The sequence below is a fragment of the Sapajus apella genome, unplaced genomic scaffold, assembly GCF_009761245.1.
Source record: "Sapajus apella isolate SASKATOON/1434 unplaced genomic scaffold, GSC_monkey_1.0 scaffold38, whole genome shotgun sequence".
NCBI lineage: Eukaryota > Metazoa > Chordata > Mammalia > Primates > Cebidae > Sapajus > Sapajus apella.
In genome coordinates this window covers 16,895,065-16,922,062 of record NW_022436978.1, presented here as the reverse complement: position 1 = coordinate 16,922,062, position 26,998 = coordinate 16,895,065, and the positions used below count along the sequence as shown (strand labels likewise).

At 59.2% G+C, this 26,998-nt stretch overlaps 1 protein-coding gene across 1 annotated transcript; it reads left to right on the top strand.

Annotated features, from left to right (window-relative positions):
• Positions 1 to 6,076: 6,076 nt before the first annotated feature.
• Positions 6,077 to 26,577, top strand: EPHB3 (EPH receptor B3). The gene is made up of 16 exons (XM_032298387.1): positions 6,077 to 6,618; positions 15,408 to 15,472; positions 16,522 to 17,194; positions 20,042 to 20,197; positions 20,992 to 21,342; positions 21,508 to 21,632; positions 21,820 to 21,979; positions 22,059 to 22,167; positions 22,571 to 22,623; positions 23,671 to 23,793; positions 23,881 to 24,128; positions 24,575 to 24,790; positions 24,902 to 25,051; positions 25,145 to 25,338; positions 25,426 to 25,581; positions 25,687 to 26,577. The coding sequence occupies exons 1-16, from the start codon at positions 6,501 to 6,503 to the stop codon at positions 25,793 to 25,795; spliced, it is 3,006 nt and encodes a 1,001-aa protein (XP_032154278.1). The 5' UTR covers positions 6,077 to 6,500; the 3' UTR covers positions 25,796 to 26,577.
• The last annotated feature ends 421 nt before the right edge of the window (positions 26,578 to 26,998 follow it).

Below are 26,998 nucleotides of genomic sequence, written 5' to 3'. Positions count from 1 at the left end.
CTTAAAACCCATCAAGGAGTTGGTGCCCCCCTCGGGCTGAACTGGAAATGCCTAACACAGCTAATAATGGCCTGCACGCTGTGGCCGCTGCTGACCCCACGGGGACTGCCCCGTCTCCAGCACGTATCTTATGATGCAGTGGTGCCTCGGACTTCCCCTCCCCTGCCCACCAACCTTAGAACCACCCTGGGAGCTTTGAAAACGCACCCGTGCCCAGCCCTGCTGCGAGCCAGTATCTCCGGCATCCTCCTTCCTACAAACCTCCCCCCGTGACTCCGTGTGTGTCTAGGGCTGAGCCCCCTGCCGCCCGGCCTTCTCCACCATCCTCTCTTGGCCAAGTCCTCCCATTCGCCAGACCTCAGCCAGGTCTCTGCGCAGTGTCTGTTCCAGAGGAAGCACTCCCTGACCCCTCTCCCAGTCATATTTGGCACAATGGGCTGGGTGGCCCGTCTGCGCCTGGTTCCCCTGACACCCTGCGACTCACCTTTCTCCCCATGACTGTGATCTCCCTGGGGACAGGGGCGTTGTCTAGAGGTTCACAGTTGCATTCTGCACCTGACACACGATGACCATTCAATACGTGGGCTGAAATGTTAGATATCAAGTTAACATCTGTCTTCCCCCAAATTTCCCCTAGTCCCTGATCTTACCACCTTCCTAATTAAACACAGAAGAGAGCCTTTCCCACTTTTCAACTTTCCCAAAAGTCTATGGATATTGGCCCTTAATTAGCGCCTTTGAATCCCTCTGGGTCCTCCCCGTCCTCCTGAGCAGGGAGCTGGCTCTCTGTTCCCGAAAACGTTAGTGTTTCCCCAAATAGCTCCTAGGAAAGGAAGCGCGGCTTCTCCACAAGAAAAGACAGTTTGCAAACAAGAGCGCCGCACAGGCAGCTCAAAGGCAACTGACGCGGCTCCCTCTCCGGAGATGTTTAAAGCACCTTCGTTTAACATCACAGAGAAGCTTAGTCAATACTCATCCATTTCCTCCTCCACCCTTCCTAACGGGAAGCCAGGACTGAGCGCCTGTCAGAGAGGGTGCCGGCTGCACAGGAGCCTCAGGAGCGGAGAGGCGACGGGACATGCTGGATTGGAAGAAGATGAAGGAGAGAGGCGGCCGACAGGGCAGTCATTGGCTTTGGAACAGCCAAGAGCCTCGCCCTGGCCCAAAAGCCCCGAAGCAATTCCCGAAAGCCACTGTGGAGGAAGAGGCCTGCTCCTTTCTCACCTCCTTTGAATGGGCAGCTCAGAAGTGGGAAAAAAGGCCAGGGATCCACTGGGCATCCTTCTCCGGCCAGCTGCCTGCGGCCTGGAGGGAAGCCAGGCTGCTGACCTCCTGGGGTTTGGGAATGTGCCCAGGTATTAGGAGCCGCAGCCCCCGTCTCCCCATTACTCAGAGGAGGTGTGGAGGGCTGGGGGACCTGCTGAGACGCTGGGTGTGGACAAGCGGTGTTTGCTGAGTTTCTGGTTCCATTGACTTTTCTTCTGAGCTCAGTTTCCTCATCTGAAAATAGGGGTCTTTTGGATTAGATATCAAAGGTCTCTTCTAGCCTTGTCTTCTGGGGCTGGTGAGAAAACAGGGAAGCAGAAAAGGAAGGCCCGGGAGTGGCTGTAACTCAGAGACAGGCACTGAGCCCGTCTGGGGGATGGGGCATCCGGGCTCTAGACGGGGGTCTCAGGCATAAAGGGGGGTGGCAGGTCTACCCTACATCTTATATGAGTGATCACACAAGGAAATCAAGGACCAAAGAGCTTTAAAACACTCACGCAAGGTCACCCAGGTAGCGAGCATGGAAGCTTTCTCTCCCACAGGGATGGCAGGTCCATTTAACTTCATGCCCAGCTCTGATAGATGGGCAAGGGCTGTTGGGAGCATCACGTAGATGAGAGAGTCCCTGATCTATTCGAATGTCTGCCACACGCCTGGGAATAGGAAATGGAAGCATGACCACCACGTATTTACTGCAATGACTAATTATTTACTAAATTGTTATGGAGAGCCTCCTTCATGTAGGGCACTGGTCTTCATACTGGAGTTTCAGTGGTAAATAAGAGCAACTCCTGCCCTCAGGAAGTTTCCATTTTAGAAGGGAGACAATATACATGTGAGCAAATGACTAAATGATATCATCTCAGCTAGTGCCAAGAAGCATAAGGAAAACAGGCTGGCCGTGGTGGCTCATGCCTGTAATCCCAGCACTTTGGGAAGCTGAGGAGGGCCGATCACGAGGTCAAGAGATCAAGGCCATTCCGGCCAACATGGCGAAACCCCATCTCTACTAAAAATATAAGAATTAGCTGGGCATGGTGGTGCGTACCTGTAATCCCAGCTACTTGGAAGGCTGAGGCAGGAGAACTGCTTGAACCTGGGAGGCGGAGGTTGTAGGGAGCCAAGATCGCGCCACGGTACTCCAGCCTGATGACAGAGCAAAACTGCATCTCGGAAAAAAAAAAAGAAGTGTAAGGAAAATGAAATAGTGCAATGGGGCAGGCGGTGGCGGTGTGGGAGGGAGGGGAGGAGATCCAGGCAGCCATGACTCAATGTTTAGGATGAGACCTGGTCACAGAGAAGGAGGCCTCCTGTGAAGAGCTGGAGGAACAGCATCCCAGCAGAGAGAACAGCCAATGCAAAGACTCTCCAAGAGACAGAGAGACCAGAGTTAAGGCTGCTTAGAGATCAAGCAAGGGGCCGGTGGAGGGGGTGGGAGCAGTGAGAAAGCCAGCTGTCTCTCAGTGTGACCGTTTGGATGTCTGACAGGCCTCCCCAAATTAGCCAGTCCAGCAGCACAATCTCAGTCCCCACCCCCATCGCCCATTTCACATACAGCAAAACCTGCTCCTCCCAGGTCTTTCCCCTCCCTTCCCAGCAAAGGACATCTTTGCCCTCCCTACTGGTGGGTCCACTGTGCCACAGCCCTGGCCACGTCACCATCAACTCTCTCCTGCAGCCTCCCCCAATCCTCAACAGAGGCCCCCAAAGCACTCATCAAACCAATCCCCTCCTCTCCTCGTGTCCCAAAGCGCTCTTCCTCCCAGTTTTGTCTTTTTTGCTGCTATCCCGAACCCACGAACCCAGGGGCAGATACTTTATCATCTTTTTAAAAAGAGAATCTGGAAACTCCAGATTGGTGAGCACTGATTCAACTCACACACGTTCCTCTAGCTGTCCCCAAACAGACAGTGTTCCCAGCGTGGATACGAGCACTGGGTATTCATGATCACAGGGCCGTTCATCAGGCCCCTGCAGTGCTCCTGGCTCCCTGGCCAGAGCATCACAATCGCCCTGCAGGGACAGCGTGATTATCATTCCACTTTCATTCATGCTGAGATTTAGACTCAGAAGTGTTCAGCTTCTTAGCAGAAATCCCAGAGCTGGTAAGTGGCTGAGCCAAAATTTGGACTTGGGTCTCTCTGGTGCCAAAGCCCAGGCTCTTACTTGTGCACCAAGTTTCCTCCTAGACTCAGATGGGCACAGAATGATGGGCTCAGAAGCGGACACCTCAGTCTCAGTCTAGATGATTCCCTTTTATGCCAAAATCAAAGGGCAGAGCCTGCTCCCTGGGCTCCTGGGGACCGCCCCAGCCTGGAAACAGGAGGGGTAGGACCTTCTGCCCACCTATCCCCAAAGAAATGAGGCACCCAGCTCTCTTTATCTTGCCTGGCTTCCAGCCCTCATCCTTCCAACTGCCCCCTTCCAAGTCCCTCTTTTGCCAGGTGGTCACCTTCGTCCACTGGGCTGTTACAGCCAGAATCCCAGTCCTCTCCAGCCTGGCGGCTTCTTGATCAGGAAGGATTCCCGTGGGAACCACAGTGCCAACATCCGGTGAGGACAGGCCCTCTGTTACCTGCTGGCCCTGCTGCCTCTGCTATCAAACCCAAGAACAAAGGAGCTTGGTGCCTGCCGCCTGGCTGGCTGTGTTTGTCCAAGGTGAGGCCCTGCCTGGCACAGATGCTGAGCAAACAGAAGTGCGGCCTCACAGATCCGCCTTACTACGAGCAGAGCTTTAGCTGGGACGTGTTGCTGCCAGGCCACCTGCCGAAATGTCACTGTGCCCAACCCCAGCCAGCACTCCAGGGCATGGGGGACTGCAGGGCAAGGTGGTCCATCTCTGAGACTTAGGCTTCTCAGCTCTGCAATGGGAGTTGGACAAGATGATCTCCAAGAGCCCTTCGGTGGTCTGGAGCCCTGAGTGATGTTTCTGAAAGCCCCTAGGGCTTGAGGACAGATCTGGGAGGCAGAAATGCTGGGGGTGGTGTGGGGTTGGAAGCCAGGCCTCTGACTCATGACAATCTCGGACCCGAGCCCCATGTACCCACGCATGCCTCTGTCTCTGATCAGCAGGACTGACCTCTTTCAGAGAATGTCCTTGAGCACTGGATTTATGACCTCATTCACTCTCATGGAACTTGCTGGCACTTCATGGTCAGAGGACGAAGTGTGGCTGTCTTGCTTCTGAGGTCGTTCAGAATCTAACTCCTCACTCCCTGCCTGCAGAAATCAGGGTAGCTGGTGAAGGCCCTGAGGGACCATGGAGGGAACTTTCCCCCGTTAGGGTGGGAGAGCTGCATGATGATGGTGATTCTCAGAACGCAGGTGCACCAGAATCACCTGCTTGTGCAAAGTACAGAATCCTGGGCCCCAAACCCCAGAGGTTCTGACTTCCAAGATTTGAGGTAGGAGAGGATGGCTTAGGATTCTGAACTTTTAACAAGCACTAGGTCCTCTGTAGGTCTCTGATGAAATGTTTTTAAAAGATATAAAGCTGGGTTCAAATCCCACCTCTGTCACTTTTTAGGGCTGTGACTTGAGAAAGTCACTAAGCCTCTCTGGATGTCAGTGTTGTCTATAACATGCTGCTGTATAAAAGAACCCAGTAAGTTCCAGCCATTGTTTCAGCGTGTGGCTTGCACTTTGCGATGTTTGTGGAATGACCGGGGCAGAGGTCCATCTGCCCAAACCAGAAACCTAGTGTTCTCCTCAACGCCCTCACCCCCCACGTCTCTCCACCAACCAATCACCATCCCCCGTGAACGCCACCTTTCACATGCGCCTCACACCTGCCCGCTTCTCTCCAGCCTCACAGCCACCCGCATCTTCCCCTGCCCGCCCACCGCACAGCCCCCTCGCGGGGCTCCCTGCGTCCACCCGGCCTCTGTCCATGCGTCCTCCCCAGAGCAACCAAGGCCATGCCCCTACTTCAAACCCCAGCTCTCAGGAAGGCCTTGTGAGTCCCTCGTACACTCGAGCTGCTCTGAGCTGCTTTCGGATTCCTTGGTGAATCAGAGCTTCTCTTGCCCCGGGTCTTCACACACGGAGCGCTGGCTCGTCCCCACCCCCAGCACACGTCCTTCCCTCCCCACTCATCCTTCGTATTTCGGCTCGAGCGGCAGTTCCTCAGGGCCGGACCCCGGCCGCCGCCCTCCGTGCCGCCCCTGGGGAACGCTTCCTCCTCTGCAGCAACGCTCCTGACACGCTGCCGCGATGACAGTCCCCCTTCCTCCACCGCTCCGCTGTCTCGTCCACCGCGGCGGCACCCGCAGGTGCTGGAGCCTGACACGTCGTGGGCGCTCGCAAAGATCTGCTGAACGAATGATTCAACACGCAGCCCAAGGAAAGAAGGAAGAGGTGCAGCAGGCCCAGGTCACGGGGCGCGTGGCGGTGGGCGTCCCCCCGGTAGAGCTAAGCCACGGCCACGGGAGGGCGTCGCAGGGCCGGCGCGGGCCACTTGGGGGCGCCCCCGCTCCGTCTTAGCTCGTTGGCACCTCCCTGGACTCAGGTTCGGTTATTAATCGCCAATGGGTGGCAGGGGGCGGAGTTCTCCCTCTGATGGACAGCTTCGCTCCGCCCAATCTAATTCATCTTTTCCTTAGCCCCGCCCGACTCCGGGCCCCGGAGACCCCCGAGGGTGGGCCTGGCGGAGACGCCGCCAACTGAACTCCAGCTGAGTGCTGCCGAGGCCGAACCAGCGGGCCCGGCGGTCTGTGAGTGGGCGGGCAGCCGCCGGGGGCGGGGCTTACGCGTTGACGAGCAGGCGGGCCGTCCCGCCCCTCTCGCCCAGAGCGGCCGCGCCAGCGCCGGGGACGGCAGAAGTGAGTACGCGAGCGGCGCAGCGAGATCCCGGCTCGGACCCCGGACGGCGCGCGCCCCCGAAGCCCCGGATCCCGGTCGGGCCCGCGGCGGGCCGCCGGGTTACTGTGCACCCCGAACCACCACCGCCTGCACCCTCCCGCCCCGGCCCGGCGCCCCGGATCCTCCTGGACCGGTCCGTCCAGATTCCCGCGGGACCGAGCTGTCCGCATCCCCGGATCGCTGGGCTCGGCGCGCCGCCTGGCCCCGGAGCCGCCCGCCTGGACTGCACTCCCTCTTCGCCTGGACCTCCTGGGGCCCGACGCGAGCCTGTCCCGGAGCCCGCTGAGCGCACCCTCTCTCGGGCGCCTGCAGCCCGCCGGCGCGGCGCGGCCCGGCCCGGCGCGGCCCGGCTCGGTCCCCAGAGCCACCCGGCCATGGCCAGAGCCCGCCCGCCGCCGCCGCCGCCGCCGCCGCCGCCGGGGCTCCTGCCGCTGCTCCCTCCGCTGCTGCTGCTGCCGCTGCTGCTGCCCGCCGGCTGCCGGGCGCTGGAAGGTGAGCGGCGTCGGGGGGCGCGCCCCGGAACGACGTGCCCGGGGTTGCGGGGCTGCGGGCCGGCTGCGCGGGTCCGACCCGGGCTGAGCGCACGTCGGAGGAGGCTCCGCCACCCGCTCCGGGGCCCAGGGATGGGGTGGGGAGGCCGCCCCGGGAGCGGGAGCTGGGAGCTCGGAGGCTGGAGCTGGCTCGGAGGCAGGCAGCCCGCGGGCCGGGGGATCGCGGGGTGCTCGACTCGGGACGAGCGTCCCCAAAAGTCCTGGCCATGCTGTGAGCTTTCGTGGGAGTCCCCGACACTCAACGGCAGAGAAGCGGAGCCCCCCGGCACCCCCCTGAAGTCGAGGACGTGTGGGCGACTCCCCCCCAGGCCAGGCGAGGGCCGCGGGGCTGTGGCGGGTGGGGGCGAAGCGGGACTCCCGGGTTGGGGGACGCTGATCAGGAGCCCGTTGGAGTTAACTGTGAGAGTGTGAGTGCGAACACCCCGCTTTGTCAGGGGCCCAATGCGGGGGCGGACAGGCGGGGACCTGTTATTGTTTATGGTTTACCGGGCGCCAGCTACCACCCGAGGTGTTGTGTGCGCCGCCCCGCACCCTTTTCGGAGGCTCCCTCTTCGCCTTCTAGCAGGGCAGCCCGAGTGCTCCAGTCTTCACCGAACCCCTGAAGTTGCGGGGTTCGCCCCAGGTAGCACCAGAGCCGGGCACCTTCCTCAGTAGCCGGTGGGAAAAAGCCCGGCTTCTCAATGGGTTCTGTGAAACCTGCCAAGACTGCTGTGGGGGGCAGCTCCAACTTCCAAATGATTGTACTTGGATGAACAGCCTGCGTTGTTGGCCCTGGCAGGAGAGCTCACACGCAGGCCACTTGACACAAGCCTGCCGCGGACAGAGGCCCCACAAACAATAGGGAGGCCCACACACACTCACACCCCGTTTCCAAGAATTTCGGAGTCATTCAATGAGAGGGGGTCAAAACCTTCCATAAAGTGGAGTGAGGGACGCCACAGAAATTCGAGGGCAGTCGGAATAAAGGCAGTACTTATTGGGGACATCTTTAACAGATCTAGTCACTTTCTTAGTTTAGGAACAAAAACACGAATTCGGGGGAACTTGCCTTGTTCTGTTCACAGTCGGTAAACTTAAAGGTTGGGAAGAAACAGGAACACAGTTGAGAGAGAAAGGCATCCTCTGCTGTGTTCTCATGTTCTCCAGGGGCAAGACTTCCTATGATTCCCCACCCCTTCATCTACAGCCCACTGTGCTGACAGGTCCAGTCCCACGGGTGGACACAAACAAATTCAGCCCAACACACCGCGGTCTCGCCCACATGCGCACACACTCACCCACATGTGTGTGATAGGATCGCAGGCGTGAGAATCCGGCTGGGCTTTGTTGTTGATTGCCTGGAGGGTGTGAGCCGGGGAGCCTGTTCAAGTTGCCAGGTCTGTGTCTGGGCCTCTGTGTCGTAGCCCAGGCGAGGCGACATTGGTACATACACACTCACGCGTTGATGGGGCTGTGTCACCTGTGTATGTCCGGCCACAAGGCCCTTGTTGTGGGTGTGGTGGGAGCTAGTGCAGAGTGGAGTGGGGCTGTGGTTTGGGTCAGCCCAGGGGCTACCTGGGGAGGCTCACTTCTCCCTCCCTCCTTCCCTTCCTCTCTCTCTTTCAACCCTCATCAGGTACCCTCTGAGGCAGGTCCTAGTGGGAGCCCAAGCTTCCAAGCCTCCAGACCAAGCAGCTGGAGGGCTGTCCAGGAGGCAGAGTCCTGACGTGCTGGGCACCCCAGGAAGAGGGGGCAGAGTACTGATGGGCTAGGCACCCCAGGAAGAGGGGGCAGCAGAGCCCCTCATTCCCCACCTGCCCACCTCCCCTCTGCTGTGAGGTGGGAGCTAGGGCTGCTCCCCAGCTGGGAGGCCAGGCCAGCGTGGGGTGCCCCTGGGAAGCAGGGTGGTTTCACCAATTCCTTCACGTTTGCAGTCCCTCAGACCCTCGGGCCTTCAGTTCGTGCATGGGAGAATGAGGGAACAAATGCAAGGTGCCGACTCCAGCGCAGACCTTGCACCTGCCACCCTCTGGTCCCCCCTGACTGGGAGACAGGATGGGAACAGCACCAGCTTCGCAGGGTTGCTCTGAGAACTGAATTGTTAATGTGTGCAAAGTGCTTAGCACATAAGCATTGTTATTCAAGGATTAGCTGTTATTATTACCCTAGGGTCTGCTCCTAGGGAGCTTCAGGAGTGAACTGAGTGTGTGCCCTTCTGCAGGAAGGAGGTTAGAGGGAGGAAAGATGAAAGGGAAGATTGGTGCAGGGGCTGGGGGTGGGCTGTCTCCCCCCACATCTCCCTGCAGCTCTGAGGAGGGAAGGAATAGGGAGAGCTGGCTCAGTGGGTAGCTGTTTTCTGCCTGTCCTTGCCCTCCCTCCCCTGTTCTGGGGCTTGGCATGTGGATGGGTGGACTTCCAGGTCCTGGGCTGTGACCAGGGCAGGGATTTGTGGCATCCATAGCACTGAGGATCTCCTCAGCCCCTCCATCCTGCCAGGTGAGGGTCCAGCCTTCCATCTGGCCTCATCAGGATTTGGTCTGCCCTTGGCCCAGTGGCGCTCTGTGTCTGGGGCATGACATTTACTTAGGCCCAGGGTCCCTGAGCTATGGCGCTGCCTCTGCCTCTCGTGTACCCACTAGCGCCTGGTTCATCTTCCCTCCCTGCACACTTGGGGGTCGCCGAGACTCTGCATCCAAGGCTGCCATCAGTTTTCCATGTGGACGGAGGCTGTGTCCCAGCTTGTCTTCGTGGTTGAAAACATGCCCTCCTTTGCCCTCTGATTGGCTGCCCCTTCCCCTGTGCAAACTGCCCTGGGCTTTACCCACAGCCACAGGGAAACGGGCCATCTTGTCACCCACTCACCTTTTGAGTAGCGTTCCCCGGTTCCCCAAAGCCAAGATTATTCTCCCCTGAGGGCGGGCCATCAGTAGGCCTGGGAGTGGGGTCCAGTGGGGAGCAGACTAGGAATGGGATGAGGAATGGTATCTGGACCCCAGCGCCCCTGTACCTGGGATAGGATGGTGAGATCCCTGCTGGGAAGAGATCCTTTTGAGAAAAGAGAAACAGTTACCAGATTGCAGGGGGAGGTGCCACACATCCCCCTCCAGCCAAGCCATGGTAGCTGAGCTATCACTGCTGTGGAACCTGTCCCTAAGGGAACAAGGCAGCATGAAGCCCACCTCCTCCACAGGAGTGACCCGTGAGAATGTGGGAACTGAGATGGGACAGCGGGCTGGGATTTGGGGGGACTACTCACTTGTTGGAGTTGCCTGTGGCACCCCCAAGCCCCCTCCCTGTCTCCCAGGCACTGGTCTTCAGAGCGGCTGCCGGGGCCAGGGGTACTCGGAGGAACCAGTTTGCTGGGCACTGCCCTGTCTTTACCCAGAGCCGCCGCCGTGGCCTCCGTGTGAGCTCTGAGCTGAAGCCGAAGCTGCCGTGGGCAAGGCCTCTGCCACACGGCCTTCCACTAATTAAACAGCATGAAGAGGCTGAATCACCAGGCCTGCATAGTTTGAAAATTGTAGCTCTGCCTGTTGTGCTGAGTCAAACTGGTTTGTCGGGATTGGGCAGCTGGTGGGGGTGAGGGGTGGAGGGAGAGTGGGTACAGCTGGGCATGTGATGGGGTGGGCAAGGCCCCCTGCCCAACAGCCAGCCCTGGTGCCAGGGCTCCATTTGCCTTCTGCCCCCAGCCTCCTGGCCAGACCCGGCGTGGCCAGCATCTGGGGAAGTGCGGAAGGGCTCAGGGAAGGGCTCACTGTCCACCCGTCCTTCTGGCTCCCGGCAGGACCACCAGTGGGGTGGGGGCGCAGATGATCGCTGAGGCCTTCGGGCTCCCCGTCCTGGGTTTCTTCCCCCTTTTCCTCCCTCTCAGGTTTATTTAATTATAAACCCCCATGAACTGAGGGTAAGAATGAAAAACAAAATGTGTTCTCTGTTCTGAGATGTTCCCCTCCCCTCCATCCCAGACATGGGGCCTAGGGGCTGTGGCAGGAAAGGAGGCCGCGGCCCTGGGTGAGCCACGCTTCCCACAACATTATCTTCTCCAGGCCCGTGGCAGGCTCCCCTCAAGACCCCTTGCTCCCCACGCTGACTGCCCTGTGTGCGTAGGCTGGCACACATGTGTACACATCCTGACCCGTGGGAGGGGAGCCAGATCCTTCAGCTTGGTGGCCGAGGGACTCCATAAAGAGGGGGAGGGTGTCCAACAAGGGTGGCATGGCACTTTCCTCCCTGTGCAGACCCTGGCCCCCTGCCCTCCTGCCCGCTGCCCACTCTGCCCGCCCAACCCTGGTGCGTTCCCTTTCCTTCCACCTCTAAGTCCCCAGTCTGGAATTTGGGCTGAAGGCTGGCTGCTTCTGTCTTTACCTGTTTTTTCTGCTTGTGTTTTGTTTTCTGTTGTCTGTTTGTTTCCTGGTTCTTAACAACACTCTTGCTCCCAGGGTGCTAGGAGGCCTGGCCCTTCACTGGGGCAGGTGGCAGGCTCAAAGGTGGTGCCCCTCCCACAGGCTAGGGTGCCCATGATGCCCTACTCCTGTCTTGCTCAGGGTCCTTGACATGCAGCGGAAGTCTGCCCAGAGCTTCTGAAGCCAGATGTCTTCACAGAGCTACCCTCTACCAAGGGCTCAGAGGCCCTTGAGACAGTGCCATTGTGCTGGCAGAGAAGTGGCGTGTTATTTGGGCAGGGGCTATACCTGGGGAGGCCGCACCCAGCCACACCCAGAATCATCTCCATGCCCCTGCCCCACCCCAGCCTCGTGACCTGACTGACAGCTCCTGCCCAAGCCAGGACAGCAGGAAGCAGGGCTGTGGCTCTTTCCCTGCACCTCTGGCGAAGGCTGCCCCAGCGCCTCTGCTTCCCTTGCGAGAGTGGCCCGTGTGGCTGCCCTGCCTGAGCAAGAGGCACCAGAGTATTAGGGGCAGGATGGGGGTACTGCCCTCTACCTCCCTGGCAGACATCCATAAAGAGAACCATGCTCACAGGGTGTGTGTGTGTGTGTGTGTGTTGCAGGCCCATGGAGGCTGCACCTCTGACGCGCTACACAAATCTAGGTATTTATACTTAGGCCATGTCAGGATGCTCCTTTGCAGGGGCTGTGGCATCTTCCAGTGTCATTGGGCATCTGTGACTTTGCAGCTGATTGTAGTTTGTGTGACTGGGTAAGCGCATGTCACCAAGTCTATACGGGGAAACTGGTGTCTGTGTTTGCACTTTACACTGAAGCCTGTGTGACTTGCAGCTGGTGATAGCATGTGTAATTGGGTGTGTAAGGAGAACACACTGCAGGGTTGGGTGTGCGTGCCCTCTGTGTGCACATATGTTTCAGGAAATCTGCACACAGGCAGGCTGTAAGCGTGGGTCTGCCTAAGGCAAGCCAGATCTCTGTGTAAGAAAGATTCGCTGTATATGAATGTCTAAGGAAGACTAATCTGTTTGTACCATATGCATCCGTGTGTCTGAGAAAGACAGACCGTGGCTCTGTGTGAAGCTGGGTGTATGTTTGTGGGCGGCTGTGGCTTTGTGTGTTTTTGTCCACCATATGTGTTGACTTGTCGCTCTTTAGCCCGGTGGTGGGGAGTGAGCTCAGCCCCCATTACTGGATGCTGCCCGTGCATCTGTGTGTGTGTGTGCGTGGGCGGGGGCCACACAGCTGCTGCCACGTGGCCGCTCTCTGTGGCCTGCAGAAACCTGAAAGAGGTGTTGCCTCCCTCCTGAGCATCAAAGCTCCAGTCCGCGAAAGACCCCGGGCCTGGTGCCTACCTCCCTGGTGACTTTGCGGGACAGTTGTGGTTTCCTGCCTGACAGAGCCCAGCGTCTGGAGTGGGCCAGCCTCTTCTCTCTTCTGCCTCCTGCAGACACATGGTGGGGCAGCCAGGGGTCGGGGGCCGCAAAGAGGTGGGGAGTTGGGAGCTTGCTCACTCGCTCCTCTTTTGCCTTTACCCACTGCCCCTCAAACCCCCGTCCCAGCGGGTGTATGCGCCCGCGCGCGCGCACACACATGCACACGCCGCACACACAGCGCAGAGAAGGTGGGCTGGGCCTCTTCCTCCCAATGCCACGGACAGATGAGTTCTGTGCCCCCCTCACACCCCTTTCGCCTCCTGCCGGAGGCTGGGACCGGGCACCTCAGCGCCGAGGAGGGCTCTGCTCTGTCCCCTGTGCCCGCGCAGGCTGAAGGCAGCAAGCTCCTCCTCTCCCCCTGAGAAGCGGGGAAACCGAGAGCGCGCGGCCCCCTCCCCGCCGGAGTGACCGGAGCCCTTCCTCAGGCACATAGGACTCGAAACCCAAGTCCCCTCCTCATTAATGGGAAAAATGTGCCGAGATTGAGCGATGGCCAAGGCTGAGTGATGGCCAAGGGCCGAGCCCCTCCCTCCCACTCTCGCTCCCCAGAAATTAAACAGAAATAAAGAGCCTCCCTGCCTCCCTCGCTCCCCCCTCCCGCCGCCGCCTCCCCGCCGCCCCCTCCCTCCGCTCCCTCCTCCCGGAGCCAGCGCAGGGCTTGTTTTAAACTGTGGAGGAATCTGGCTGGAGGGGGAGGGGCTGAATATTTGGGTTTAAACAGTTCCAGATGGGTTTGGCACGGGCTGAGCAGAAGGAAGTGAGGGAGAGGGAGGAGGGAGGCCGCGCGAGGCAGCGGCGGGAGCCCCGGCCTGCTCCGGCGGGCAGCGGCGGGCGGACCCGAGGGAGGACTGGCTGCGGGGGCAGGGCGCGCTCCCGGGACGGACCTTCGGGCAGCCGGCTGGGTACGAGGCCGCCTGGCAACCTCCCTCTGCCTCTGCCTGCTCGGGCCTCCGCGTCTCTCCGTCCCCGGTCTTTGTAGTCCCCCGCCGGCCGCTCCGCTGTCTGATCCCCGCCAGCAGGCTCGGTACGGCCTCAGGCTCGGGGCCGCCCACCGCCCACCGCCGCCCGGCCGAGTCCTGCCCCGCCCGCCTTTCTCCCCGGCGAATGTCTGCATCTGTCTGTCTGTCTGTCTGTCTGTCTGTCTGTCTGCCTGCCTGCTTGTCTGCCTGCCAGAGGCCGGGATCGCTCCCCCTGCAGCCGGCCCCTCAGGGGACCAGGGGCTGCGGCCAGAGGAGCCTCCCGCCCTGCAGTGATTGGCTGCTGCCTGCAGCCCCTTTGCCTGACACCGGGGTCTGGGGTCACAGCTGCCTTGTTCACCCATGGTGTCCTCAGCCGTCCTCAGCTCAGACCTAGGCTCCAGGAAACCGGTGAAGACCGCAAGCCGGTGGCCGTGGAGTTTGGATCTTTCCCCACCTGGGCCCCACCAGCTGCCCCGCTGTTGATGTTAGAGGCCTTCAGAGGTCCTGGGGTAACCATGCCCCATTCCAGCTTCACAGCCGAGGGAACACAATGGTGGCCGTACTGCCCTCCAGGTCATAGGGAAGGAGCTGGCATCTCTTTCCTTCCTTTCCTGCCCCAGGTCTAATCTGGGGGTCACACTGTGTTTCAGAGAGTGGTGTCATCCAGTCAGATCCCCAAACCAGGTTCCCAAGGGAGCAATGTATGTCAGAAACATTAATGGGTCCCTCCTGTGACCCAGCGAGGTGAAACAGACAAGAAACCAGCTCAGAACACAGGACAGGCACTCTGAAAAAGCCCCTGGCCCCTGATGCATCTTACCTTGACTTGGAGGTTGACGGAAGCCTTCCTGGAGGAGGCAACAGCTCTGTTGGGACTTAAATTAGGCAGTTTTCTAGGCTTTCTTTCATCCCTTCCTTTCAGAGGGGCATATTGCAGTCAGAGTGCAAGGAATTAATTATAGGGTCAGACATGAATCTGAGCCACCCTTGCCACCTCACCCCAAGTCCTAGCCTCTTTACCTTAAGGAGTGTCTTTTCTTTGTCTGGGCATTGGTGTTCTCTTCTGTAAAAGGGACACATCATCGGTACCTTCTTCCAAGGATCACAGGAAGAACTGAACTAGGAGCTGGTTTGGGGCTTTGGTGATTCCCTCTCCACCCTCATGGCGCATCCCTGCCCCATCATCACCTGTAGGTAGCTGGGTGGGAGCTGGCTCTGGCCCGTTACCACCCTCCCCTTCCCCTGGGCCGAGTGTGGGGCTGGGCCTCTGTTGGGAATGGAGTCGGGGGAGGCCAGGGCCAGGGTCTGAAGCACACAGCCCTTTGTTCCAGGATAAAGGCCCTGCCGGCCCCTTTGTGTGGAGATTAGCAGAGCCTGTAGGTGTGTGGACCGGCCTCTGTTCCCGCCTCATTAACCCAGGCCTGGGGTCAGGGCACCCACCCCTAGCTGCCCGACCTGACATCTTTGAGGCTGTGACATCTCTGGGATGGCCGTAGGGTCTCCTCTTGGGTAGTGGGGAAATGGGGGGCTTTGGGGACTTGTGCAGAGTGGAGCCTGGTGGGAATTCTTTTCCTCAGTGATCTCTTTTTTCTTCTTTCCTTTTTTTTTAGATGGAGTTTCACTCTAGTTGCCCAATTTGGAGTGCAGTAGTGCAATCTCGGCTCGCTGCAACCTCTGCCTCCTGGGTTCAAGTGATTCTCCTGCCTCAGCCTCCTGAGGAGATGGGATTACAGGCATGTGCCACCACACCCGGCTAAATTTTGTATATTTAGTAGAGATGGGGTTTCAACATGTTGGTCAGGCTGGTCTTGAACTCCTGACCTCAAGTGATCCACCCGCCTCAGCCTCCCAAAGTGCTGGGATTCCAGACGTGAGTCCCTGCGCCAGCTGCAATCTCTTCTTTCTCCTCCTCCTGAAATTAGTCCCTGAACTTTTCCTCCGTTATCTCCCCAGAGACCCTCATGGACACAAAATGGGTGACATCTGAGTTGGCATGGACATCTCATCCAGAAACTGGGGTGAGACTTTCCCGTCATTCTCCTGAGCATTGGTTGCCATTAGGCTGCCCCCCGCTTCCAGCCTGCATGCCCCTCTGCCCGTCACCCTCACTTCCTTTGCCGTCCCCATCCTCCTCACTTGTCACCCTCTGAAGCACCTCGTGGTCCTTCTCTGTGGGCGTTTCTGCCTCTCACTCCTCTCCTCCGCCTGCCTGCCTCCCAGCCCCACTCCCTCTGCTTCTGACAGCCCTCTGCGTGTCCATCCCCACCATCTCCCTCAGCCGTGGGTCCCTGGAGAGAGCATTGGCTTGTAAACCTTAGTTCCAGATCTCTAACCTGCTGTGTGACCTTCGGCAAGGCCGTTTACCCCTCTGGACCACCACTCCTTGACTGCTAAATTCCTGCAGTCTGAACGTCTCTCAGATATTCGAATTAACCTCCCTAGATGGCCTTCATGGCTGCTCTAAGCCCTAGAACCCTGGAGTAGGATGGCACCACAGGCCCTGCAGTCACCCGGCATGACTGTGACCTTGGGCACAACTCCCCCTACGAGCTTTGGCTTCCCCATCTCTAAACATCAAGACAGCAGATGCGGCTCCTCATGGAGTTGTGAAGATTAAATGCGATGCTAATAGTGACGGCCAGTATCCAAGAAGTGCTTGCGCTGTTACAAGCCCATCACGTTTATCAGCCTGATTTAATTCCTCACAGCCTCGTTCAGTTCCATTAGGCCCCATCTTACAGGTGATGAAACTGACGCATAAAGATCACAAATATTATAGCTAATGTTCCTAGTCCTGTCCTAAATACTTTATCCAGTTAAAGTCTATTCCTTACACAGCTTTATTCTCCCCGTGTTACAGATGGGGAAACTGAGGCACGTGGAGATTAACTGACTTACCCATAATCACACAGCAAGCAGAGAGCTGGAATTTGAACCCATGTAGGCTGTATGCTCAGCCACTACACCGTAGAAGCATCCCTGTGAAGTAAATAGAGCAGTCTGGGCATGGGGGAAGCACTGGGCACGTGCCAGCTTCACGCTCTCTTTTTCGTTGGTCCCTGCACAGTGGGAAGAGGTGAGTGGCTATGACGAGGCCATGAATCCCATCCGCACGTACCAGGTGTGTAACGTGCGTGAGTCAAGCCAGAACAACTGGCTCCGCACGGGGTTCATCTGGCGGCGGGACGTGCAGCGGGTCTACGTGGAGCTCAAGTTCACGGTACGCGACTGCAACAGCATCCCTAACATCCCCGGCTCCTGCAAGGAGACCTTCAACCTCTTCTACTACGAGGCCGACAGCGATGTGGCCTCCGCCTCCTCTCCCTTCTGGATGGAGAACCCCTACGTGAAAGTGGACACCATCGCGCCTGATGAGAGTTTCTCGCGCCTCGACGCCGGCCGTGTCAACACCAAGGTGCGCAGCTTTGGGCCACTTTCCAAGGCTGGCTTCTACCTGGCCTTCCAAGACCAGGGCGCCTGCATGTCACTCATCTCCGTGCGCGCCTTCTACAAGAAGTGTGCATCCACCACCGCAGGCTTCGCGCTCTTCCCCGAGACTCTCACTGGGGCGGAGCCCACCTCGCTGGTCATCGCTCCTGGCACCTGCATCCCTAACGCCGTGGAGGTGTCGGTGCCACTGAAGCTCTACTGCAACGGCGACGGGGAGTGGATGGTGCCCGTGGGTGCCTGCACCTGTGCCACCGGCCATGAGCCAGCTGCCAAGGAGTCCCAGTGCCGCCGTGAGTGGGGACCAGCCTGGGAAAGGGTTGTGGGGAGGGCCTGGGCCATGGCTACATACGTGCCCCAGCTCCTGCTTGCTGTCTGACCAGGAGGTCTGGCAGCAGCTCTGCAGTGGAGGCAGGAAAAGGAAGAGTGGGGATCAGATGCAGAGAAGGGGGTGCACAAGAGGGAGCTGAGAGAGAAAATGCAGAGAGACACAAGGATAGGAAAAGCAAAAATGAAAGACAGAGGAAGAGAGACGCGGAGAACCTTCGGCAGGCAGGCTGCTGGAGGGCCCAGTCAGAGGCCCAGGAGGCTGGCAGAGATGCCCGCTTAGTCCTGCTTTGAGTCCGTGCTTCACCCTGGACGTGGTAGGTCGGCCCCAGGGCTGAGGGCACAGGGGCTGTGGGCACCTTGTGCATGGCCTTTTAAAAAACCTGGGCTCTCCTCTGCCCCTTGGGAGGCAGCATATAAATCACACAGTGGTGAGGGCCCAGTACTGAAGTCCAGTCCTGACTGCCACCTACCACTCACGTGACCTTGGACAAGTTACTTTTTTTTTTTTTTGAGATGGAGTTTCACTCTTGTTGCCCAGGCTGGAGTGCAGTGGCGTGATCTCAGCTCACCACAACCTCCACTTCCCAGGTTCAAGTGATTCTCCTGCCTCAGCCTCCTGAGTAGCTGGGATTACAGGCACGCACCACCACGTCCGGCTAATTTTGTATTTTTAGTAGAGACAGGGTTTCACCATGCTGGTCAGGGTGTCTCAAACTCCTGATCCAAAGTCATCCGCCTGCCTTGGCCTCCCAAAGTGCTGGGATTACAGGCGTGAGCCACCGTGCCCAGTCCTGGGCAAGTTACTTAACTGTTTGAACCTCGGTTTCCTCATGTGCAAGATGAGGACGATCATGAGGTTCCTTCATAGGGCTGTAGTGAGGCTCACGTGAGCAGCAATTTGCCCTTAGGACAGTGTCTGCCACATGGGAGCACAGCCACCAGCTCAGTGTTGGCCTTGAGTCTCCAGAGCCCTGGGATCCATGAGAGCTGGGGTGTTCTTCCATTATTATTATTATTTTTTTTTTGAGATGGAGTTTCACTCTGCTACCCAGGCTGGAGTACAATGGCACCATCTGGGCTCACTGCAACCTCCGCCTCCCAGGTTCAAGTGATTCTCCTACCTCGGCCTTCATGGTGGCTGGGACTACAGGCATTCGCCACCAGACCCGGCTAATTTTGTATTTTTAGTAGAGACGGAGTTTCTTCACCTTGGTCAGGCTGGTCTCGAACTCCCGACCTCAGGTGATCTGCTGGCCTCTGATGGCTTGCTAAGACTTCCGTACTAAGCTTCTCAGGTGTCAGACCTGTCCACCTAGGGGTCTCTCATGGAGCCTCACCACTCCCCGTGAGGTAGATTCCTGTCATCTCCCTGTTTCGCCAGTAAGGAAACTGAGTCTTGGAGAGGCTCTGAACACCGGCCACGTAGCTGAGGATGTGGAAGCTGGCACGAAGCCTCCTCCTGTGCCTTGCCATGCAGGATGGTGTGCTGAGGGCCTTGTCTTTCGCTCCCACTGCCCGATTCTCTTCCCTGGGGCGCACAGCCTGCAGCGCTGAGAGGTAGCGATGGCTCTTACCGCACCCTGGGTGTGAGGGCTTGGCAGCATGAGGCTGGCTGCGAGGCCCAGTGTTCTCATGGGAAGGTGAACGGCGCCATTCCGGGCCCTTTCCACTTCTCGATGGGAACCTGTCCTGAGATTTCCTCTTGCTAAGTGGAGAAAGGGGGTGGGGTGATGAGCCTGACAGCCTGAAGAGGGGCTAACACTCTGCAGGTCCCTGGCAGGAAATGCATGCTGGTTCCCATAGCAACCAGGCTGGCCTGGCCTCTGCCCCCTCCCCCGCTGGCTCAAAAGAGCTAGGATGGAATATCACCTTGGTCAGGGGAGATGAAACCCCAGGAAAGGGCAAGCCCGGCACTGGACATTGCCCCCCATGGTGCCCCCGCCAGAGGCGGTCATGGAGAGGCGGCGGCCGCTTGAGGGTCTTGCTGTATACCCGTTTTCCTAACTCAGCCATTACTAGTACCCCCTTTGACTTGCAAATGCTCCAGTGTGAAGAATGCATGATACAGCCACCTAGATCCACAGGGCCTGTGTCCGGGGATCAATGGCAGATGGCAGGAGGGCCACTGGGGATTAGGATGCTTAGGTCCTGGGCCCTGGGCTTGCTCTGGGGGCAGCCCCCTTGTGGACACGAGGCCTCTGAACTCCAGGTGACCCCAGCCTTCCTGCCTGCTTTCTTTCTCTCCTCTCACCCGCCCTCACCCCCGTCCCTGCCCAAGGGCAGAAAGGAGCTGCTGCTGGCTCCGGTGGGTGGGGGGTGGGTGGGGGGAGAGCTTCGGTGTCAAGGCCTCCCCTCCTGGCTGTTCTAGGGTGCCCTTCAGGGTCCTCAGAATGGTCTTCCTGGAGCCTCCGGAGGGGCGGGGCATCCCCACAGAACAGGGAACGGTATGGGTGCTGCTGGCCCCGCAGGTGGTCCCTTCCCATCCCCGCCTCTTCCTCCCCCTTTCTCTGTCTTCCCTGCCTCAACAAGCCCAGGCCGTCCAGGTGACGGGCTGACGTCTTCGTCCGTGAGGCCCCGGGGTTGGGGCGAGGGGGCAGGGGCGGGAGGAATCCGCTGACGTGGGCTTTCCATGGGGCAACAGGGCCTTTTGTAGCTGCAGCTGGAGTGAGGCCATCCCAGCGTTGCCCCACAGTCTAGTCTGGCGGGGCTAGGACCTCGGCTGGGGAGGAGCCAGGTTCTCACGGAGCTGTGGTGGTCCGGTGTCTGCGGGGAAGGGAGGTGAGCCCCATCCAACCTCTTCTCCCCCACAGCCTGTCCCCCTGGGAGCTACAAGGCAAAGCAGGGAGAGGGGCCCTGCCTCCCCTGTCCTCCCAACAGCCGGACCACCTCGCCGGCCGCCAGCATCTGCACCTGCCACAATAACTTCTACCGCGCAGACTCGGACTCCGCGGACAGTGCCTGTACCAGTGAGTGAACGTGTGCCCTCTCCCCCCGCCCCCCCGCTGGCCTTCCCTCTGGGGGGCCCTCCTGGGATGCCTAGGCAGTCACTATGAATAGCCCCACCTTCCAGAGGAGCAGCTGAGGCTCGGGAAGTTAGATGTTGCGCTCAAGATGGCACAGCTGGGAGGTGACTGCCCCTGAGCCAGAATCCAGGTCAGCCAGCTCACCCCTCCGCCAGCACCTGCTAAGCACCTCCTAGCTCCTGGCCACGATGAGGAACTGGCTAGAAGCTTGGCAGCTGGAGGCCCTCTAGTCCATCGCCCTTCCCTCTGCACAGAAGTGCCTCTCCCCAGCCCCGCTCTATCCACGAAGGGGGCCTCACATCCTGAGCGTGGCCTTGTGCCCCACCTCCTCCCTGCTCTGGCCTTTGGTGTACCAGGCGTTGTGCCGGGTGTTGAGGGTATGGAGTGAATAAGATAGTCATTGTTCTAAAAGAGCTCAAAATCTGCTGGGCAAAATAGGTATAAAAGCAGATAATAACCATAATGTTCTAAGAGCTGGGCTAGAAGTTTGTCTAGGAATTCTTTTATGTACATGCAGAGTGTAGGGTGTGGATCAATCAAGGAAGCCTTCCAAGAGGAAGTGACATCACAAGTTGGGTCTTGAAGGATAAATAGGAGTCTGCCTAGTGAAGAAATGTAGGAAAGTTATTCTGTTTATCCAAGCAGAGGCAAGGCAGGTTGGAGTGTGCAGGAACTCTGGGCAGAAGGGTGGTCCTATAGCCCCGCGCTCACTACCTTCTCCTCCATGTCCCCCACAGCCGTGCCATCGCCGCCCCGAGGCGTGATCTCCAATGTGAACGAAACCTCACTGATCCTCGAGTGGAGTGAGCCCCGGGACCTGGGTGGCCGGGATGACCTCCTGTACAATGTCATCTGCAAGAAGTGCCATGGAGGCCCTGGGGCTGGGGGCCCCTCAGCCTGCTCACGCTGTGATGACAACGTGGAGTTTGTGCCTCGGCAGCTGGGCCTGACAGAGCGCCGGGTCCACATCAGCCATCTGCTGGCCCACACACGCTACACCTTTGAGGTGCAGGCGGTCAACGGCGTCTCGGGGAAGAGCCCTCTGCCACCCCGCTATGCGGCTGTGAATATCACCACCAACCAGGCTGGTGAGGAGGGGACACGGGCGGGTAGGGCCTGGCTCACTTTCCCCTGGATCGGGCTGAGGTGTCCCAGGGCCTGCCAAGGGACCACTGGGGGTCCCATGGAAAGCGGGTCTTTGGGAAGGACGCCAGGGTCCGGAGAGCCCCTGGTGAGCCCCCTGCTCTTCCCAGCCCCATCCGAAGTGCCCACTCTACGCCTGCACAGCAGCTCAGGCAGCAGCCTGACCCTGTCCTGGGCGCCCCCGGAGCGGCCCAACGGAGTCATCCTGGACTATGAGATGAAGTACTTTGAGAAGGTCAGAGCCTCAAGGGGCAGGAGGAGGCCTTGGGCTGAGCTGGGCTGAGAAAATTACCCCCACAGGGGGTCGGGCCCTTGGGAGCAAGGCCTTGGGTTTGGAGGGGGCATGCGGCAGGCCTGGGTGTGAACAGGGCAGTTGGCCTCAGGACCCACCTGAGGATGCCCCCTGCCTCCTGGCATTGCAGAGTGAGGGCATCGCCTCCACAGTGACCAGCCAGATGAACTCCGTGCAGCTGGACGGGCTGCGGCCCGACGCCCGCTATGTGGTCCAGGTCCGGGCCCGCACAGTCGCTGGCTACGGGAAGTACAGCCGGCCCGCCGAGTTTGAGACCACAAGTGACAGAGGTTAGCAGCCCCCGCACCTGTCCCCATCATGGCCCTCACTGTCTGCCCCTCCACTCAGCAGCCCCTTCTCTGTCTCCAGGCTCCGGGGCCCAGCAGCTCCAGGAGCAGCTCCCCCTCATTGTGGGCTCTGCGACAGCTGGCCTTGTCTTCGTGGTGGCCGTCGTGGTCATCGCCATCGTCTGCCTCAGGTACTCCCAGGCCCTATTGCTCTCTGGGCTGACCAGAACTGCCCTTAACACTCTGGGGCGCCTCACGCCGCAGAGACAAGCCGCCACCACCTCCCTCAGACCCAGGGCCTTCGCCCTCCTGGTGCCAGCCGTCGCTGGGGAAGCCCTCTCCCGTCCCTGCCTGTGTCCCCATCCTGCCCTTTGTCCACACCCCATCCCCTGAATCTCTGGGCAGGTTTCCTAGGGACTGAGTCCATGGAGCCCCTTGCCCAGAGCGCCAGAGGCTGCTGTGACCACCAAGTGTGGCACTTGGCCCCAGGCCATCCGCTGTGTACTCTCTGCCCCTTCTGTGAGCCCAAGGGTCTCCTGAACAAGGGAGCCATAGGGCTGGTCTCAGGCCTGCCCTCCGCCCTGCCCCCTCCAGGAAGCAGCGGCACGGCTCGGACTCGGAGTACACGGAGAAGCTGCAGCAGTACAGTGAGTTGGACCCCCGTCTGCCCCCCCACACCCTCCCTAAGCTCTCCTGGGCCCCCGCGGGGCTCACAGACACCCTTCTCCCTGCCTGGGACTTCATTCCTTATAGATAAACCCTGAATGCCCCCTCCTGCTTCCAGTCAAGTGCCATTTCCTGACCCCTATCTCTCTCCGGGTACCCTGTGCCCCCACTCACTTCGGCCAGCTAGCCCCAGAGATGACGGAGGTCTGACCCCTCCCCGCAGAGGCAGTTAGTCCTATGGGGAAGACAGTACGAATACACACAGGAAACAATCAGAGAACAATTAAGCGCTGAGCCGGGTGCTCCTGTTGTAAAAGGCATGAGAGTTTAGAGAAGAGGAAGGCTTCCTGGAGGAGGTGGACTGGAGCTGAGCCAGGCGGGATGAGCAGGGTTTTGGGAGGTGAGGGAGAGCATTCCTGGCCAGAGGAGCCTCTGGAAGGTAGTGGGCGGGGTGGGGAGGGAGCCCAACTGTGGGGGCAGCCAGAAGACTGGTTTGACAGCTGCTAGGAAGCCAGGCTGGGTAGTCGTCGCCAGCCCGCAGAGGGTCGTGAAAGGCAGGCAGAAGAGTTTGGACTTGACTCCATCATAGGTAATTGGAAAGGCTCTCAAGCTGGGGCGTAACACAATGAACAGATTGTTTTAGGAAGACAGCGGAATGCAGGATAGCTCGGTGGGAAAAGTCCAGAGGCAGAGAGCCCAGCTGGGAGGCTATTGCAATAGTCTGAGTGTGGAAGGCCTGGACAAGGTCAGGGCGGTGAGAACCAGGGGAGGGATGAACCTGAGAGAGGTCTGGATGTGCTGAGAGATGAGAGAAGAACTAGGAGTAGAGTCCTAGGTGTCTAGCCTTTATGATCACCAGGCTTTCTCAGGGGGGCTGGAAGGTTAGGACAGCAACACCGGGGGCGGGGGGGGGGGGGGTGGAATATGGGGCCAGGCTCAGTGGGGAGGCTGCTGGAGCTGCGCCCTTCGCGGGGAGAGGCTGGCTTGAAGACCTGTTACTTTCTCATGCCCACCTCTTCTCCCTCCAGTCGCTCCTGGAATGAAAGTTTATATCGACCCTTTTACCTACGAGGACCCTAATGAGGCCGTTCGGGAGTTTGCCAAGGAGATCGACGTCTCCTGCGTCAAGATTGAGGAGGTGATCGGAGCTGGTGAGTCTCCTGGGGCACAGTAGAGGTGAGACGCTGGGGCGGGCTGGGTACCGGGGTGGGTCATAGCTGGTGCCCTGTGCCCTGCAGGGGAGTTTGGGGAAGTGTGCCGGGGCCGACTGAAACAGCCTGGCCGCCGGGAGGTGTTTGTGGCCATCAAGACGCTGAAGGTGGGCTACACCGAGCGGCAGCGGCGGGACTTCCTAAGCGAGGCCTCCATCATGGGCCAGTTTGATCACCCCAATATAATCCGGCTTGAGGGCGTGGTCACCAAAAGCCGGCCAGTCATGATCCTCACTGAGTTCATGGAGAACTGCGCCCTGGACGCCTTCCTCCGGGTAAGAGCCAGCGCCCGGGCCTCTCCCTCCCCCAGAGAGTTGGGTTGGGCTAACCCCCCACCACACGCAAGTCAGATAGCCCCTATTCAAGTCCATAGCATTTACTGAGGTGGCAGGGTGCAGGGAAATAGCAGGCCTTCAGAAGTATAGGAGTTCACATCTTGACTCTGTTCCTTACTGCCTGTGTGACCTCAGGCAAGTGACTTAACCTCTCTGAGTCCCAGCTGCCTGGTTGTAGAATGGGGGTGCCAAGAGCTAGTGGGTCCTCATGGGGATTCATTGGGATGTTGTCTACGAGTACCTGACACACAGTAGGGCAGCTCACTTACCCTCAGGGCACTCTGGACATGGTTGCATAGTCTGAGTACTTGGGGAGGGAGGCAGGTGGGCAGGCCATGGGCTGGGATGGGGCGGTGGGCACACCTGAGCCTGCTTGTTGCCTGCAGCTCAACGATGGGCAGTTCACGGTCATCCAGCTGGTGGGCATGTTGCGGGGCATTGCTGCTGGCATGAAGTACCTGTCTGAGATGAACTATGTGCACCGAGACCTGGCTGCCCGCAACATCCTTGTCAACAGCAACCTGGTCTGCAAAGTCTCAGACTTCGGCCTCTCCCGCTTCCTGGAGGATGACCCCTCCGATCCCACCTACACCAGTTCCCTGGTACAGGAAGTCACTGGGAGGGAGACTGGGGACGGGGCCTGTCAGGCAGGGGATCCGGCCTGGGGGGCAGCTCGGAGTCACAGGGTGAAGGGCCTGTGCCCCTCTCACCAGGGCGGAAAGATCCCCATCCGCTGGACGGCCCCGGAGGCCATCGCCTATCGGAAGTTCACTTCTGCTAGTGATGTCTGGAGCTACGGAATTGTCATGTGGGAGGTCATGAGCTATGGAGAGCGACCCTACTGGGACATGAGCAACCAGGATGTGAGTGGGGCCAAGCCAGTGCGGTTGGGCGGGTGGGTGCTGGCTAGGGATGGTGGCGGTGGCTCACTCTGGCTTTCCCGGCCCTCGGCCTAGGTCATCAATGCTGTGGAGCAGGACTACCGGCTGCCACCACCCATGGACTGCCCCACAGCACTGCACCAGCTCATGCTGGACTGCTGGGTGCGGGACCGGAACCTCAGGCCCAAATTCTCCCAGATCGTCAATACCTTGGACAAGCTCATCCGCAATGCTGCCAGCCTCAAGGTCATAGCCAGCGCTCAGTCTGGGTCAGTACCTCTGCCCCTGCTCCCGCCCAGCCAGTAGCCCTACCTCCTGCCCTCAAGACTCAACAGGTCCTTCTCTTCTTCCCATAGCATGTCACAGCCCCTCCTGGACCGCACGGTCCCAGATTACACAACCTTCACGACAGTTGGTGATTGGCTGGAGGCCATCAAGATGGGGCGGTACAAGGAGAGCTTCGTCAGTGCAGGGTTTGCATCCTTTGACTTGGTGGCCCAGATGACCGCAGAGTAAGTACGCCTCAGATTCGGAGGAGCAGGGCAGGGGGCCCTGGGCTGGGCCCCGAGTTGAGGGCAGGAGGAGAGGGACTGATCTTGCTTTTGCTTCATCTGCAGAGACCTGCTCCGCATCGGGGTCACCCTGGCCGGCCACCAGAAGAAGATCCTGAGCAGTATCCAGGACATGCGGCTGCAGATGAACCAGACGCTGCCTGTGCAGGTCTGACACCGGCTCCCACGGGGGACCCTGAGGACTGCGCAGGGATGCCGAGCAGCCGGCTGGACTTTTGGACTCTTGGACTTTTGGATGCCTGGCCTTAGGCTGTGGCCCAGAAGATGGAAGGCTGGGAAGGGCCCAAGCTGGGACTTCTCCAGGCCTGTGCTCCCTCCCCAGGAAGAGTGCCCCAAACCTCTTCATATTGAAGATGGATTAGGAGAGGGGGTGATGACCCCTCCCCAAGCCCCTCAGGGCCAGACCTTCCTGCTCTCCAGCGGGGGATCCCCACAACCTCACACTTGTCTGTTCTTCAATGCTGGAAGTCCTGGCAGGGTCAAGTGGGGGTAAGCCAGGGTTCCACAGGGCCCAGCCCTGGCAGGGGTCTGGCCCCCCAGGTAGGTGGAGAGCAGTCCCTCCCTCAGGAACTGGAGGAGGGGACTCCAGGAATGTGGAAATGTGACATCCCCATCCTGAAGCCAGCCGGCACCTCCAGTTTGCACAGGGATTTGTTCTGGGGGCCGAGGGCCCTGCCCCACCCCCGCCCTTGGTGCTGTCATAAAAGGGCAGGCAGAGGCAGGCCAAGGAGTTGCCCTTTTCCCCCCCAGAGACTGACTCTCGAAGCCAGAGATGGGATGTGTGAGTGCGTGTGTGTGTGTGTATGCGCGCGTGTGTTTGTGTGTGTGCACGCACCGGCCTGCACAGAGAGCATGGGTGAGCGTGTAAAAGCTTGGCCCTGTGCCCTGCAGTGGGTCCAGCTGGGCCGACAGCAGAATAAAGGCAATAAGATGATTCTCCTGCCCCTTCTTATTTCTCCTCCTGAAGCATGATTCCCTGCTTCCAGGTTCACAGTCCCAGGCTGCCAACCCTTCACAACTCCCTGGAGGCATTGGGAAACCAGATCGGGGCCCATCCAGGCTCAGTTTCCCCTTTGTCCCTGGACCTCACTGCTTTAAGCATCTAACAGACTTCTTTGAAGTGGGACAGTGACAACGGAGAACAAACTACCCTGGAGTTCCTTCCTTCTAAGGCCAGAGGCCTTCCTGGGACGGGGGCAGGCTCTTGCTGGACGGTGTTTTACTGAGTTGGTTCCCAGCCATTGTCTTTAAGGGAGCTAAGGGTAGAGGGGGTTGATCAGTTCCCAGGGTCACGTGACCAAGGACAAAGGGAAGGAGAGCTACTGGTGTTGAGAGGCAGAGGCCCGAAGTACGGCTG